At 40.7% G+C, this 17,343-nt stretch overlaps 1 protein-coding gene across 2 annotated transcripts in view; it reads right to left on the reverse strand.

The window, feature by feature from the left end:
• Window positions 1-17,343, reverse strand: part of LOC126251951 (TNF receptor-associated factor 6-B) — an 81,353-nt gene that overhangs the window by 37,141 nt on the left and 26,869 nt on the right. For both annotated transcript variants that reach the window (XM_049952715.1, XM_049952716.1), the window contains exons 3-4: window positions 16,138-16,268; window positions 6,312-6,438 (exon numbers count right to left, since the gene is read on the reverse strand). In XM_049952715.1, coding sequence (XP_049808672.1) covers window positions 6,312-6,438; window positions 16,138-16,268 — 258 coding nt within the window. The remainder of the gene's footprint in view (window positions 1-6,311; window positions 6,439-16,137; window positions 16,269-17,343) is intronic.

Raw genomic sequence — 17,343 nt, forward strand, 5'->3', positions numbered from 1 at the left:
TTTTAAAACGGAACCCCATACTTTTTAATACCACTTTAAGTGACGTTTTCCCCCTGAGAAAAGTTCACTTTCTTTTAAAAAAATTAGCAACTTCGCTATAGTGGGGTATTCTTTCCTTCTATAATATGCTTATGCAAGCCGACAAATTGCATCAGTTTAGAAAGAATCAATATCTGTAACTGGACGAAGCTGCCTTTTTTTCTTTCCAGAACTACATAAAAACACACTGTTTTTCCCACAGGGGCTGTTTTCCACACTGCTTACCTCAGTATCTATAAAGTGTTGAAGTAGCACCCCTTTCCTTATAACCGTTCTCTGACTGAGTCCAAGAGTTTTTGAGGTACGCTCTAAAAATGTATCGGCAGAAATCAACGCATGACCATGAACAGAAACAAATTCTTTTTATTCCTCATAAAACTCATGTGTCCTCCGTAGCAATTTCAAAGCCTGACCATTTAATGAAACTCCACGGATTGTCGCTTGGTGAATGACGTTGTTTTGGTGACATGTTTTAATAAACAGAAACTGTAGCTGTGGTGGTAACACAATGTAACGCAACACAACACAACACAAAAGCAGGCAGTCGGACACAAACATACAATTTTTACACGGGAGCCGCCAATGTCGTAGCATCAATGCCAGAACCGGTTTTTGTAGCAGTGCTATTATTGTTTCAGTAGACGCAGTGCCTCGTGTTCCTCACTTGTTTGTCAAAAAACAAAGATGATGTGACTCACCAAACGAAATCGCTGGCACGTCGATAGACACACAAACAAACACAAATGTGTGTATATTTGTGTTTGTTTGTGTGTCTATCGATGTGCCAGCGATTTCGTTTGATAAGTCACATCATCTTTGTTTTTAGATATATTTTTCCCACGTGGAATGTTTCCCTCTATTATATTCACTTGTTTGTCAGTTATACTGCCAACTTTACAGTGCTTGGGGAGTGACCTTGAAGTGAAATGTTTCAGCAGCCTGGGGATAAGGAGGCATCTACCTTTTTCATCACCCCATGGACAGCAATGACGCCCTGATCAGAGAAGTATGTTTGCATTTCGGCCTTGGTCAGATCGTCGAGCAGCCTATTGTAAATAACACCAGGGGAAGAATTCGGAGTTCTGTGGACCTCAACACGAACAGGATAGCCATGAAGAAGCGAAGCTGCAAGCAGTTTTTGTGCTTGAGAATCAGAAGTAGTCTCTAAAAGCAAAGTGTCATTCCGTAAACGAGAGCAGGATTTCACAGGGCTGGCAATTGCTGTCTTCAGTAAGTGAAACCACCAGGAACTATGGTGCAGGTGGGTGGGTCTTTGAATTGTTAGCCTCATTCCGTATACATTTTGTAGACAATGATTGTGTAGATGATTGGTTCACTGTGAGAACATCCCTCACAACTGCGGGCGTCTCTGATAGTGCGCTGCTTCCAACTGGGGGTTTCCTTCACAAGGGGGTGCATCCGCCTTAAGTAACTGATCACATCTGAGGTCACACCTCCTGAAACCTGACAGAGGGGTCAATCGGCATTTTGGAAAAGTAGCAGCACAGGCAATCACCCCACCCTGGGTCTGGCCTGTACCAGGTGGTACGTGTGAACCCTATCTCTTGACCTGGGGCTGGGAATTACATGTTACACAGTCACCTGTTATGCGTCATATGTGTTGGGCGGCCTTCACGATCGCACAGGGAGGAAGAAGAAAAAGGAGGAGTCTCAAGCACCTAAGTGGAGGAAGGATAGGAGAAAGTGAATGAAGAAAGGAAAGGGGAACAAAAAACAGTGGTGAGACTGTTCTTTTGTCCGTTACGGACAGTGCGGACCATTTCCAAAAACACATTAGACGTGTTCCCCAAGGGAAGAGAAAAAGAATAGCGAATAGCAAGAGGATAGATATGCAGTACAGAAGGGAAAAGATGCTGCAAAGTCTGGGGCCCCCCTTGAGCAGAAATCTTAAGTACTAACATCAGCGTCTTTTTTAATGAACTGTTTTTAGATGGAGAAAGGAAGGCAGATGGTATATGTGTTTCTTTAAGACCACTGTTGTTATTATATTTCAATAAATTGAAACACATTTGTGACAAAAATATGCATTTCCCTGAAGTCGCAAGACAGATTTAAAATACATTCACTGATTTCAGAAATAACCTCGGAAAAAAGTAGGCCTCTTGAAAGAAGTGTATAAGGCAGGGAAGAATTGTGTAAACCAACACTATAGGTGACCACCAATAAAATGTTGGTTCTACTATGTTCGTTATTGTCGGTTATTAGTCACTGTGTTATGTCTATTATTTTACAGGTATTGTGTGATTTTTCTTTCAAGAAATATATGAGTGCATAGTGTACAAACTGCCAGCGACTGACACAGTTTTGTTCTTCTTATCGTCTATACTTACTAATATAGAAATTATTTTCTAAGGGCCAAAATGTACTAGAAAAAATAAAGTGTCTGTAAAATGCTGCACTGTACAATGTACAGTCGCAATTTCTGAAATCCATCGCCCATGGTCTCTGGCCAGCTGAGGGGCATCGCAGTCCTGGGTCCTTGGATAAACCACGAAAATCTGATGCATCACACCACACACACACACACACACACACACACACACACACACACACACACACACCTGGACTCCAGGCAGATTGGTGAGATTAGATCCGATGGGCAGGGAATGCACATTAGTGGGAAATGATGGGCTTAAGATTGGCAGGTCTGATCTGTTAGAGACACCTACAGAAATGGCCTGTGGTTTTGGCCCGTTGTGGAAGTCCCTTCGTGTGGCCAGCTATTCACATGTCACAGACACCATGTTTAAATGAGGCCACATTAATCAATCCATGCAACAGATAACTTACGCAAATACTCTGAGAATCAATACTAATGAGGATAGGTAGCAACTCCCCATAAAGATGATCGCTGAGTCACAGACAGGCACGTAGAAAAGACAATCACACTCTCACAAATAAATTGTCAGCCATAGACTTTGTAAGAAAACAAGGTCATACACACATTCACATAGTCAAGTCAGACACAGCTCACGCACACATGACCACCATCTCTGGATGCTGCGTCAACAATCTCTGAGAATCAGATCCTAACAAACCACTCCTCCCGTCTCCCTGCCTCTCGTCAGTACGTGCTAGGTTAGTGACAAAAAGTGGTGGCAGCACTGACTGCAAGCTGTGGGGAGTGGTAGGGGGAGGAGAAGCAGTAAGAGTGCAGGAGTAGCGAAGTGGCGCACATACTCAGCTATGCCCAGCCAGTGACGACGCATGACATTTCAGTAAACAAACCATTTCATCTACTGAGACAAAAACAAGATTTTTCCAGTTTTTGTTTTTCAAATTTCCCTGATACTTCCCTGACATGTTTGAAATTTCCTGATATTCCTTGTTTTCCAGAACTTGTGGCAACCCTGGTCACTTATTGTAAGAATGTTTACATTTGTTTTATTGCAATCTTGTCAAATTCCAATACATTTGGGAAATTTCATTAATCCTCAGTAGACAAACATTTTGTTACACTGTACACGTGTATGTACATCTTATTTTATACTCTGTGACAATTCACTGTTATATAACTTACAAGAACTACATCTTGAGCATGGGTCTATCTCATAAATTACTGGAGGTAGCTTTATTAGATTGTAGCTAGTTTTGTGTGTCAAATGTGCCACTATCTGAGTTTCACATGATTGAAGTTTGTTAAGATGACTTCAATTGAACTTCACCATTTAATTCAAACTGACACCTGTTCTGCCAATTTAACACTCTAAGCGCCAAGCCCGTAAAATTTACGGGCCTGGGATCGCGCGAAAATCACCAAGCCCGTAAAATTTACGGGCCGCTACATTTAATTTCATTCAAAACACTGCAACGTTATTTCTACGGGTTTGGCCAGCGCTATACGTTTTTCAGATGTTTATTAACAAAATGCGTCCATAGATGTCACGGCAGCGCTGTAATTCATGTTAAAACTTATCTTTGCGTTCTCAGTCTGTATATCATTCAGTTGTTTGTCATCATGTTTCGGCGCGGTTTATCAGACGCAGAAATTGCGGATTTGATCAATCATAGCGACACTCTGGATAATGTAGAGAGTGATTCAGACGATTCTGAATGCAATGGTGTGTTTGAAGGTACGTATTTCCGAATTTTCCACGTAATTGTGCAGTACGCACATATCTGTTGAACATGTGTAAACGATGTATGTAGTTACACATAATGTGATATTCTTTTTAGAAGACGAGATTGATGACAGTTTGTCTTCAGATGAAGACGAGAATGATGTTGAAGGTGTTGCTTCAAATCCAGCAGCTGTGCCGTATCCGAAAGACAGTGAGTGGACTGCAGTTGACACCTACCGACCTCTGCCTGTCAACACGACACCCAGGCAGATACTAGTGGATATTGATGAGTCGAGTTCTGTACTGGATTGCAGTAAAGTGTTCCTTACTGACAGTGACGTAAATGAACTCAAGAGACAGACAAATTTGTATGCATCACAGACAATACAGAAGAAAAGAAGAGGAAATAATCTGAAGCCCCATTCAGTTTTGAGTTCGTGGAAGCCAGTGACTATAAGTGAGATGAGGCGTTTCTTGGGTATTATTTTCCACATGTGTGTTTCGAAAAAGCCAAAAATTGCGGACCATTGGAGCACTAATCCTGTTCTTAGTTGTAACTTTTGTCCCCATGTCATGAGCCGTTTGCGTTTCACTCAGATACTGTCATGCTTGCATCTTGTTGACAATTCAAATCAGAAAAAACCAGGCGAAGATGGATTTCATCCACTTTACAAAGTTTTGCCATATTATAATAATTTGAAGGAGCGATGTATCCAGGCATATCGTCCCTCAGAAAAAGTGACAATTGATGAAGGAATTTGCCCATTTCGAGGTCGTGTGAGTTTCCGTGTTTACATGCAAAATAAGCCTCATAAGTATGGACTGAAAGTATATGCTGTTGCTGAAGCCAGTAGTGGCTATGTTGTAAATTTTGAAGTTTATGCTGGTAAGCATATTGTTGACAATTCTTCGTCTGCGGTTATTTTGCGATTGTTGTCTGACAGCAGCTTGCTGAACAAAGGCCACACTGTGTATTTAGATCGATTTTATTCCAGTCCAGAGCTATTTCAGCAACTGGCAGAGAAAGGCACTGGAGCTGTTGGTACTGTGAACAAATCCAGGAAAGGATTGCCTAAAGATTTAGTATCTGCTAAGCTGAAAAAGGGCGAAATGTCTTTTCGGCGTAAAGATAATGTATTGGCAATGAAGTGGAAAGATAAGAGAGATGTGTATACATTGTCTACAAGGCATCAAGCAACATTTGGTACGCATACTAAGAGAAATGGGTCTGTAGTATTGAAACCACTTCAGGTACTTGATTACAACCTCAATAAAATTGGAGTGGATATTGGAGACCAACGCCTGCAGTACAATCCGTTCCAGCACAGAACTGTGAAATGGTGGCGAAAATTATATTTCCATTTGCTGCTTATGGGAGTATCAAATGCATTTTGGCTGTACAATGCAGTGCACAGGAAGAATATTACAATAACAGACTTTATAACAGTGCTTGCAGTTCAGCTTGTTGAAGACGACACACTTGAATTCATTCCAAGAAATGAAGGAACTGTAGGTCGGCTAACAAAGAGACATTTTTTGCAGCACATACCTGCAACTACTAAGAAGTATGCTGCTCGTGTGTGTCACGTGTGCAGTTCCAGGAGCAAGAAACAGAGTGGCAAGGCTTCTCGCAAAGAGACACGATACGAATGTGAACAGTGTGGCGTTGCACTCTGCCTGGAACCTTGCTTTAAAATTTTCCACACTAAAAAACAATATGATTCTGTGTGAAATTTATATGTAATACTGTATACTATCAGAAACATGTAATGTAGTGCCACAATTTTGGTTAAAAATAAATCACAATTGTATTCCCTTATTCGTATGACTTTTTCTAAATTCTTAAAACATCTAAGTGATTTCTATAACTGTACCTTAAAGCTGTGCATTGTAAAGTAGTTTCTTTCACTCAGAATTAAAGTAGAAATGTGCAGCTTCAAGATGGTACCAAATTTGCCACAATCCAAACAGTAGATTTGATGCAGTAATTTTTTTAATATTGGTAAAATTGCCCGGTTTCTAGGGACGGGTGCATAAAATAGGCCTGGTACAGAGAGTGTTAAACTTCTGGGAAATATTCAGTGACACATTCATCAGAAATCTGGCAATTAGTATATTTAAATTTCAAACAAGGGAAATGTCAAGTTTCTGTTAAAATTAAAACATAGTGTTTTGTGTTACTGCTCATACCTCATAACTACAAGACGAAGAATGGAGATCAAGTTCCTGAATCTCACGACGGGTGAAGTTGTCAGGAAACAGATCTGTCTCCTGATTGATAGGAAGGCTATCAATAGGACAACTCTGGTCTTTTTGCCTGGGAAACAAAGTAAATGATTAGATGTGTATGAATAAAGGTTCTAAATAAATTGTTACAATTGCTTTCTCATACACAAATCTTGTACAATTATTATTAAAAATTATGAAATTCTCCAGATCACAAAACTGTATGTTTAGTTGTGGATATAAATACTTCTGTTCTGGTGTTCTTATAATCAGTGAACTGCAAAATATAGAACTAAATGAATCTGACTATGCTTCAGGGTTATGTCTTTAATAGCTACAAATACTTACAGAGATGTAGTCGGAAGAATAGCAAGGATAAACTCCCCTAAGCACATATAAGAGGTAGGTATTAACTGTCAGAAGTATAGGTGAGATACCACTGCAATGCATGGTGCGAAGACATAATAGGTGATAGCTTGTACACAGCAGGTAAGAATTACCTGACTTCCTGAGACAAAAGAAATCAACTTTTTGTAAGGTAGATAGTGTTGTAGCTTGAATCTGACAGGAACTCGGAAAGATTTAACCCCAAATTAGGAAACAGGAATCAAAATCAATGAAATCATTTGAAAGACAATACCAGTAACCAGAATATTATTCAGTTGAATGTTTATATAAAAAAAATTCCATTCCATTGTGGTAGGGTGCTACAGCACCCAGTTTTGAATTGCTCCAGAGTAAAAACAGTCATGGTTGCAAAGTTATTTAATATCGATGACTCATTTCTCCCTTTGGGGCATCTTCAGATGGTCTATAAAAACAATAAACCTTGAGCGTGCCAGCTGACTCCACCACAGTGGCAAAAAATCAGGCCACACATACAAAATAAATGTGGTATGAGTCACACATCTACATGACTACTCTGCAATTCACATTTAAGTGCTTGGCAGAGGGTTCGTCGAACCACAATCATACTATCTCTCTACCATTCCACTCCCGAACAGCGCGCGGGAAAAATGAACACCTAAACCTTTCTGTCCAAGCTCTGATTTCTCTTATTTTATTTTGATGATCATTCCTACCTATGTAGGTTGGGCTCAACAAAATATTTTCGCATTCGGAAGAGAAAGTTGGTGACTGAAATTTCGTAAATAGATTTCGCCGCGACGAAAAACGTCTTTGCTGTTATGACTTCCATCCCAATTCGCGTATCATATCTGCCACACTCTCTCCCCTACTATGTGATAATACAAAACGAGCTGCCCTTTTTTGCACCCTTTCGATGTCCTCCGTCAATCCCACCTGGTAAGGATCCCACACCACGCAGCAATATTCTAACAGGGGACGAACGAGTGTAATGTAAGCTGTCTCTTTAGTGGACTTGTTGCATCTTCTAAGTGTCCTGCCAATGAAACGCAACCTTTGGCTCGCCATCCCCACAATATTATCTACGTGGTTTTTCCAACTGAAGTTGTTCGTAATTTTAACACCCAGGTACTTAGTTGAATTGACAGCCTTGAGAATTGTACTATTTATCGAGTAATCGAATTCCAACGGATTTCTTTTGGAACTCATGTGGATCACCTCACACTTTTCGTTATTTAGCGTCAACTGCCACCTGCCACACCATACAGCAATGTTTTCTAAATTGCTTTGCAACTGATACTGGTCTTCGGATGACCTTACTAGACGGTAAATTACAGCATCATCTGCGAACAACCTAAGAGAACTGCTCAGATTATCACCCAGGTCATTTATATAGATCAGGAACAGCAGAGGTCCCAGGACGCTTCGCTGGGGAACACCTGATATCACTTCAGTTTTACTCGATGATTTGCCGTCTATTACTACGAACTGCGACCTTCCTGACAGGAAATCACGAATCCAGTCGCACAACTGAGACGATACCCCAGAGGCCAGCAGCTTGATTAGAAGTCGCTTGTGAGGAATGGTGTCAAAAGCTTTCCGGAAATCTAGAAATACGGAATCAACTTGAGATCCCCTGTCGATAGCGGCCATTACTTCGTGCGAATAAACAGCTAGCTGCGTTGCACAAGAACGATGTTTTCTGAAACCATGCTGATTATGTATCAATAGATTGTTCCCTTCGAGGTGATTCATATTGTTTGAATACAGTATATGCTCCAAAACCCTACTGCAAACCGACGTCAGTGATATAGGTCTTTAGTTAGATGGATTACTCCTACTACCCTTCTTAAATACTGGTGCGACCTGGGCAATTTTCCAATCTGTAGGTACAGATCTATCGGTGAGCGAGCGGTTGTATATGAGTGCTAAGTAGGGAGCTATTGTATCAGCGTAATCTGAAAGGAACCTAATCGGTATACAATCTGGACCTGAAGACTTGCCCATATCAATCGATTTGAGTTGCTTCGCAACCCCTAAGGTATCTACTTCTAAGAAACTCATGCTAGCAGCTGTTCGTGTTTCAAATTCTGGAATATTCCATTCATCTTCCCTGGTGAAGGAATTTCGGAAAACTGCGTTCAATAACTCCGCTTTAGTGGCACAGTCGTCGGTAACAGTACCATCGGCACTGCGCAGCGAAGGTATTGACTGCGTCTTGCCGCTTGTGTACTTTACATATGACCAGAATTTCTTCGGATTTTCTACCAAATGTCGAGACAATGTTTCATTGTGGAACCTATTAAAGGCATCTCGCATTGAAGTCCGTGCCAAATTTCGCGCGTCTGTAAATTTTAGCCAATCTTCGGGATTTTGCGTTCTTCTGAACTTCGCATGCTTTTTCCGTTGCCTCTGCAACAGTTCGGACCTGTTTTGTGTACCACGGGGGATCAATTCCATCTCTTACCAATTTATGAGGTATGAATCTCTCAATTGCTGTTGCTACTATATCTTTGAATTTGAGCCACATCTCGTCTACATTTGCATAGTCAGTTCGGAAGGAATGGAGATTGTCTCTTAGGAAGGCTTCTAGTGACACTTTATCCGCTTTTTTAAATAAAATTATCTTGCGTTTGTTTCTGGTGGGTTTGGAAGAAATGGTATTGAGCCTAGCCACAACGACCTGATGCTCTGGATTGTTTGTGGCTAAGAGGTCAAGTGTGTTTTCGCAACCATTTACAATTCGCGTGGGTTCGTGGACTAACTGCTCGAAATAATTTTCGGAGAAAGCATTTAGAACAATCTCGGAAGATGTTTTCTGCCTACCGCCGGTTTTGAACAAGTATTTTTGCCAACATATCGAGGGAAGGTTGAAGTCCCCACCAACTATAACCGTATGAGTGGGGTATTTATTTGTTACGAGACTCAAATTTTCTCTGAACTGTTCCGCAACTATATCATCGGAGTCTGGGGGTCGGTAGAAGGAGCCAATTATTAACTTAGTTCGGTTGTTAAGTATAACCTCCACCCATACCAATTCGCACGGAGTATCTACTTCGACTTCGCTACAAGATAAACCACTACTGACAGACACAAACACTCCACCACCAATCCTGCCTAATCTATCTTTCCTGAACACCGTCTGAGACTTCGTAAAAATTTCTGCAGAACTTATTTCAGGCTTTAGCCAGCTTTCTGTACCTATAACGATTTCAGCTTCTGTGCTTTCTATTAGCGCTTGAAGCTCAGGGACTTTCCCAGCACAACTACAACAATTTACAACTACAATTCCGACTGTTCCTTGATCCAAGCATGTCCTATATTTGCCATGCACCCTTTGAGATTGCAGCCCACCCCGTACTTTCCCGAGGCCTTCTAACCTAAAAAACCACCCAGTCCACGCCACACAGCCTCCGCTACCCGTGTAGCCGCCAGCTGAGTGTAGTGAACTCCTGACCTATTCAGCGGAACCCGAAACCCCACCACCCTATGGCGCAAGTCAAGGAATCTGCAGCCAACACGGTCGCAAAACCGTCTGAGCCTCTGATTCAGACCCTCCACCCGGCTCTGCACCAAAGGTCCGCAGTCGGTTCTGTCAACGATGCTGCAGATGGTGAGCTCTGCCTTCATCTCGTAAGCAAGACCGGCAGCCTTCACCAAATCAGATAGCCGCTGGAATCCAGAGAGAATTTCCTCAGATCCAAAGCGACACACGTCATTAGTGCCGACATGTGCCACCACCTGCAGCTGGCTGCACCCTGTGCTCTTCATGGCATCCGGAAGGACCCTTTCCACATCAGGAATGACTCCACCCGGAATGCACACTGGATTTCTTCCCCTCCTTAGCCGCCATATCGCTAAGGGGCCCCATTACGCGCCTAACATTGGAGCTCCCAACTACCAATAAGCCCAACCGCTGTGATTGACCGGACCTTGAAGACTGAGAATCATCCTCTGAAACAGGGCAGGCAGCTGCATCTGGCTCAGCCAGAGACAGTGCCTGAAACCTGTTTGTCAGACGCACCGGGGAGGCTTTCTGATCAGCCTCCGGGGACGTCTTTCGCTGCCTGCCACGCTTTGGAATGACCTCCCAATCAACCACAGGCGAGGGCTCAGCCTCACTGCGGACAGCAACCGGGGCAACCACAGCGGCAGACCGATCTGGGGACAGACGGGACGAGGTTGATATCCCCGTGATACCCAAGTCCGGCTCCCCACAGTGGTGCCGATTGGCAACAGCCTCAAGCTGCGCGACCGAAGTCAGCGCCGCTTGCAGCTGTGAGCGAAGGGTTGCCAATGCATATAATGCAGCAATATGTGGATAGGAGGCATGCACGACTGGCAAAAGGCACATCTGCGAAATACAAAAACTACATAAAACTAATAAATTATGATGCATATGTGCAATCCATTGCAATCACAAGAAACCAAAAGTACATTAAGATACCCCTACACAAATTGGTAAAATGAAGACATGAAAAATGGAGAGTCATCATGTCATTAAATTGTAATGCAGAGTACAATAGCTAAATTTTAAAAAATATGCGCAATGTATGCATACAGGATCAACAACCCAAACATCAAGGCATCAGGATAAGTGGCAGTCATAAGCATTGAAAACTAGAGAAAAGGCCTAGTTTTAGTCATTAATATAAAGAAATGTAAGGCACAGAATATAAAAAGGCTAAGTCAATTGTGATAATATAAGGTCATCAATAACCTGGCCTAGCTCCCCCAACTTCATTCACAAGAAAACAAATAAGTTAAAAATAATGACGTTGACATAAAATAAAAGGTATCATTGTAGCAACATTCTAAACATTGTATCATAATATACTTGATTTCTGTTAATTATTTGATTGTTCAGCAACTTTTTTTATCAACATAAAGATGTTTAACTAATTCCAGCTCCTTGAGTAGATTCAGCTTTTTACTCTTCTGAGCAAGGCATAATATTCTAAAGTTTTCTAGTGTGTGTGAAAGGTTTCGAGTGTGGGAGACTGGTGCCTGCTTGACTTAGATGCTCAGCAAATGCGGACTTCAGTTTAACCCAGCCTTTACCAGCAGGTGTTCACAGAATCTGGTCATAAAACATTCTGCGAGTCTGGCCTATATATGACATTTCACAATCACTAACTCTAATTTGTATACACCCGACACTGCATATTTATCCTTATAGGGTTGTGCATTGTGAATGTAATAGCTTCACTGAGTATCCACTGTAGTAGAATTACATGAAACAATTACTGCGATAATTTGTGACATGATATACAGGGGCATTTGAAAAGTGTGTGCAAAAATAAAAACTACTTACGTATTTGGGGTAAATCTTTTTTATTTTTCAACATAGTCTCCTTTTAGACTTATACACTTTGTCAAACACTGTTCTAATTTGTTGATCCCTTCTGAATAATAGGAATTGTCCAAGTCTGCAAAATAGCTATTAGTTGCTGCAATCACCTCCTCTTTTGAATAAAATCTTTGTCCCACCAGCCATTTCTTCAAATTGGGGAACAAATAGTACTCAGAGGGAGCCAAGTCTGGAGAATACGGTGGAAGTGGAATGAGGTGGAATACTATTTCCATTAATTTTGTGACCACAGCTGCTGAGGTGCATGCTGGTGCATTGTCGGGATGGAAAAGGACTTTTTTGCGGTTCAATCGCCAATGTTTTTCTCGCAGCTCGGTTTTCAAACGGTCCAATAACGATGAATAATATGCACCTGTAATAGTTTTACCCTTTTCCAGATAGTCAATGAGGATTATCCCTTGCGAATCCCAAAAGACAGTCGCCATAACCTTTCCGGCCGAAGGAATGGTCTTCGCCTTTTTTGGTGCAGATTCTTCCTTGGTAACCCATTGTTTAGATTATTGTCAGTCTCAGGAGTATAGTAATGTATCCATGTTTCATCTACAGTGACGTAAGGATGCTTAAAGTCCTGCGGATTCTTCCTGAACAGCTGCAAACCATCCTTGCAACACTTCACACGATTCCGTTTTTGGTCAAGCATGAGCAATCGCGGAACCCATCATGCTGATAGCTTTCTTATGCCCAAATGTTTATGCAAAATATTAAGTACCCATTTATTCAAGATGGCCACAACACTGGCAATCTCACACACCTTAACTCTTCTGTCATCCATCACCATAGCATGGATTTCATCAATGATTTCTGGAGTTGTAACCTCCACAGGGCATCCAGAACGTTCAGCATTGTTTGTGCCCATATGGCCACTCCAAAAATTTTGAAACCAGTTATAAACTGTTCTAATCAAAGGTGCAGAGTCACCATAATGTTTATCAAGCTTCTCTTTAGTCTCCTGAGGCATTTTGCCTTTCATAAAATAATGTTTAATCACCACATGAAGTTCTTTTTCGTCCATTTTTTGACAATCACTTAACTTCCTTGATTCACACGAATGCCAAACACAAAGAAATAAACCAATGTGTCTGAAACTTGGTGTGCGTTATTTCCAAAGATGCTACTAACTAAATGTGACCTTGATATGTGCCGGTTGTGCCATCTCTTGGACTTTGCACACACTTTTCAAACGCCCCTCATACTTCATGGCACAGATGTATTTTTGATCAACTGATGTATATTATCACCTCCTGTGAAGATGGACGCCAAAACCTGAACAGAATAAATAAAACTGCACAACTGTTGCCACAGGAAACGATTTTTTCCAAATATTTATTGGGTGTAATTAACCACTTGAAGAAAGGTCTATGTACTGATAATTTTTTAGCTAATTATGTAGATTCAGATTCTTTATTTGCTGTTGATCACATACAGTAGAATATGCATTTTTAGTGACAGAATGTAATATTTACAATCAAAATATTGAAATTAATATTCACATTACATGTACAAATTATATAACTTAACAAAACAGTGCAGCTATAGGTTTAAATATTAAATTGAACAAGGCACACTTCAAGTGAAAGAGTACAGTTATAATCTTAAACATTAAAATCAACGCTGTCTACATAACAGAATTCTTTTACATTGTAACATGGGTTTTTTGTTAGCCAATCACAAATTCATGCAAATGGCAGACAGTGTTTGTTGGTAATGAGGATCACCCTGTGGCTAAACATGCCTTGGTGCATGGCCAGCACATCTTGGCACAGTGTTACACCGTCCGGGTTATCTGGATACTTCCCACTAACACCAACCTGTCAGAACTCCGGAGATGGGAACTTGCCCTTCAGTATATCCTCTCTTCTCTTTACCCACCAGGCCTCAACCTCCGCTAATTTCAAGTTGCCGCCGCTCATACCTCACCTGTCATTCAACATCTTTGCCTCTGTACTTCCGCCTCAACTGACATCTCTGCCCAAACTCTTTGCCTTTACAAATGTCTGCTTGAGTCTGTGTATATGCGGATGGATGTGTGTGTGTGTGTGTGTGTGTGTGTGTGTGTGTGTGTGTGTGTGTGTGTGTGTGTGTGTGTGCGCGCACGCGCGCGCGAGTGTATACCTGTCCTTTTTTCCCCCCTAAGGTAAGTCCGCTCCCGGGATTGGAATGACTCCTTACCCTCTCCCTTAAAACCCACATCCTTTTGTCTTTCCCTCTCCTTCCCTCTTTCCTGAAGAAGCAACCGCTGGTTGCGAAAGCTTGAATTTTGTGTGTATGTTTGTGTTTGTTTGTGTGTCTATCAACATGGCAGCGCTTTCGTTTGGTAAGTCACATCATCTTTGTTTTTAGATAAATGAATTATATAAGTACACAATCAGTCGAAGTATATAGTATGATCTTCAGTAGATGTCTGACATACAGGCCAAAGTTCATATACTCATATCAGCGATCATGGATCCTGAAAATCATGCATAGACCTTACAATGTTCTTCCATAGGTGGCAGTCTTATGCATTAGTCCTCATGCACATCCAACTGCTGAAGGTCCTTCTGCAGTTCATCCTCCCATTGCTTCTTTGGTCTTCCAACTGAGCGTGTACCATTTAGGTTTCCCTTCAAGCACAGCTTTGGCCCAGACAGTGTCTGGCCTCATAGCAAAGTGCGCTTCCACACTTGTTCCCCATGCTTTTATTTTCTGCAAAATGTTTTGTTTTTCACCAGGCCGTACAGTTCTCAATTCTTCTTATGTCTCCAAATGTTCTCTTTACAGATTGGTCCAAAGAACTTTGTCATGGTTTTCTTTCAAAGTTCAACAAGTTCTCTCTGTTCATGGAGGTATGTTCTGTCTATGGAACTAAATGAAAGGCTGTTTATTTATTGCCATACGCGTTTTGATTCTTTTATTTGTGAAGCATCTTCAGAAGCCTGTAATACATGTTTCTTTTTACACATATAATAAGTGTATTATATAGTAGCCACAATATGTTACTATGTTACATTTTGACAGGTTTTTCTCTTGTTTTTCAGATTAGAATCAACTTTTGTAGCACAAAATTCTGTGAGGTGAAATTATCTTTCAGTGTTACGATTTCCAGAGCTGTTAACCCATATGTGTGATGATGGAGATGTGTTCATTAGTCCCCATGCTCTTGCTGGCCAATTTCCGGCATTTTTTTCACCCACATTTGTTACAACACATCACTTGCACCTTTCACTGCAACCTCGCAATATTAATATTGGTTATCAAACTGAAGCAAAGCCAAGATTCATTAAAAGGCTTGAGACATCTATACTCATAATGCAGGATATTATGATCACCGATTCACATTTTTTCATGTCAGAAGAAATGCTTGTAAAAGCTCATTATGTGGAAAAGTCTCACCCCTTAAAATTCTCCTTCTTAATGGGTCTCCGGAATACAATGAATGAACACATGAATGAGTGAATGCACGAGTCATGTTGCACCACTAGGAGACATTCGGGGAACAGTTGGAAATTTCTTTTATGGTCTCTTCCTCTGCTGAGTGACCATGTTCTCCATATGTGCAAGCCAATATAGGTAATTACTTGATCTGTCTGAAAATGTGTTCACTTTTTGTTTGGACAGATACACCCAACTTTCACAGTGTGCTAAAGGTAGCAATCAATTTCTAGTATAACACACAAATCTATGCTTTTACGGCAAAGAAATGCAGCTCATCAGAGATCCCTCTGTCTTTGATGTCCTAGTGGCAGCCAGAAACTTGTTACTGAGCATTTCCTCTTGAATTATGACTTTGTAGCAGAGTTTATGGTGTCTAGAAATTACTCGCACTGTAATAATTTTTCTTGCTGAAACAGCTATGACATCTCCATGATCTATTACGTCAACAATGTGGCAATGAAGGCCACAGAACTTCCTATGATGATGCCACAGGGAATGGATTGAAAGAATTTGTGGGGGTAAAATGATACAGTGTTTGTTATATTTCCCAAAGGAAATACTACAGAATGAAAAGAACACAAAATTAAACAATTTTAAAAATAAATGCAATTGTGATTCAAAGTATTAATAATTACAAACCTCAGCCAGTCTGTAATGCAGTCACTGCAAAATCGATGCCCACATGCTGTCAAGATGGGATTTCTCATGCACTGAAGACAGATTGGGCACTCAAATCTGGCTTCAAGATGTGGCTGTCCATTGAAACATGGCTGCAACATTAAACTGATTATGTATTAAGCAGCAACAGGCCATTATTCCAGCACAAAAAATTCAAGACTTTACTTCCTTAGCCTTTGCAGACAATGTCTATTTTTCCTATAAATATAACGGTGAATGTACAGTGTGTTTCACAATTTCTGTTACAGGCTTCTGGAGGTTGTAGAGAAAAGTATGGATAAGAGAGAAGTATGGATAAGGGGGATTTCTGAAGAATGGGATACAACCTGTTGTCTTTGACCAATGATGTTACAAGTTACCAGAGACAATGTATTGCACAGATTTAACAGCAAAGACGAATGTTGAGAAGCAAAGGAATGCAGGACAGAGGTAACAGATGGTGGACATATAACAGATGGTGAACATAATGTTAAGTATCTCACTTCCTTGAGTCCTAGTATCCTATTCTGCAACTGACCTACATAACTCAACTGAAGAATGGGATGCTAGTGCAAAAAAGAAAGGAAAAAAAGGCACAGAAATAATGTTAGTATGTAATACCTCAGTTGACAAATTGAGTTAATCTATATAGATTAACTGCAGTATGGGATACAAATTTAACATGTGTTGACTTTTTTGCCTTCGCTAGCACAAGTATCCTATTTTTCAGTTGACCTGTGTAGGTCAACTGTAGTATGGGATACAAATTTTACAGGTGCTTTTTTTGTCTCTGTTACTACTAGCATCCTGTTCTTCAGCTCATACTAGTAATAGCAAAGGTGAAAAGAGTGAGACATCCATAAAATTTGTATCCCATACTTCAGCTGACAAATCCTGCTTCAAGTCTTCCATATTCATCAGAATAGGGGGAAAAAAAAAAAAAAAAAAACCTCTCTAAGAATGGAAATAAGTACTGAATGAATTGGAATGAACAAATGATTTAAATTAATGTGAGTGACAAAAATTGTACGCAATGTCTAGCCCTGTCTTTTGAAAACACATTCATTTATTCCAATTTACAATGATGACGCCTCACTAGAGAACATAACCAATTTATTATCTATGGTTAAAAAATAAAAATATTAATATCTATGAATACACTATGACGTCACTGGTCACAGCCAACTG

This window comes from Schistocerca nitens, chromosome 4 (assembly GCF_023898315.1).
Source record: "Schistocerca nitens isolate TAMUIC-IGC-003100 chromosome 4, iqSchNite1.1, whole genome shotgun sequence".
Classification (NCBI taxonomy): Eukaryota; Metazoa; Arthropoda; class Insecta; order Orthoptera; family Acrididae; genus Schistocerca; species Schistocerca nitens.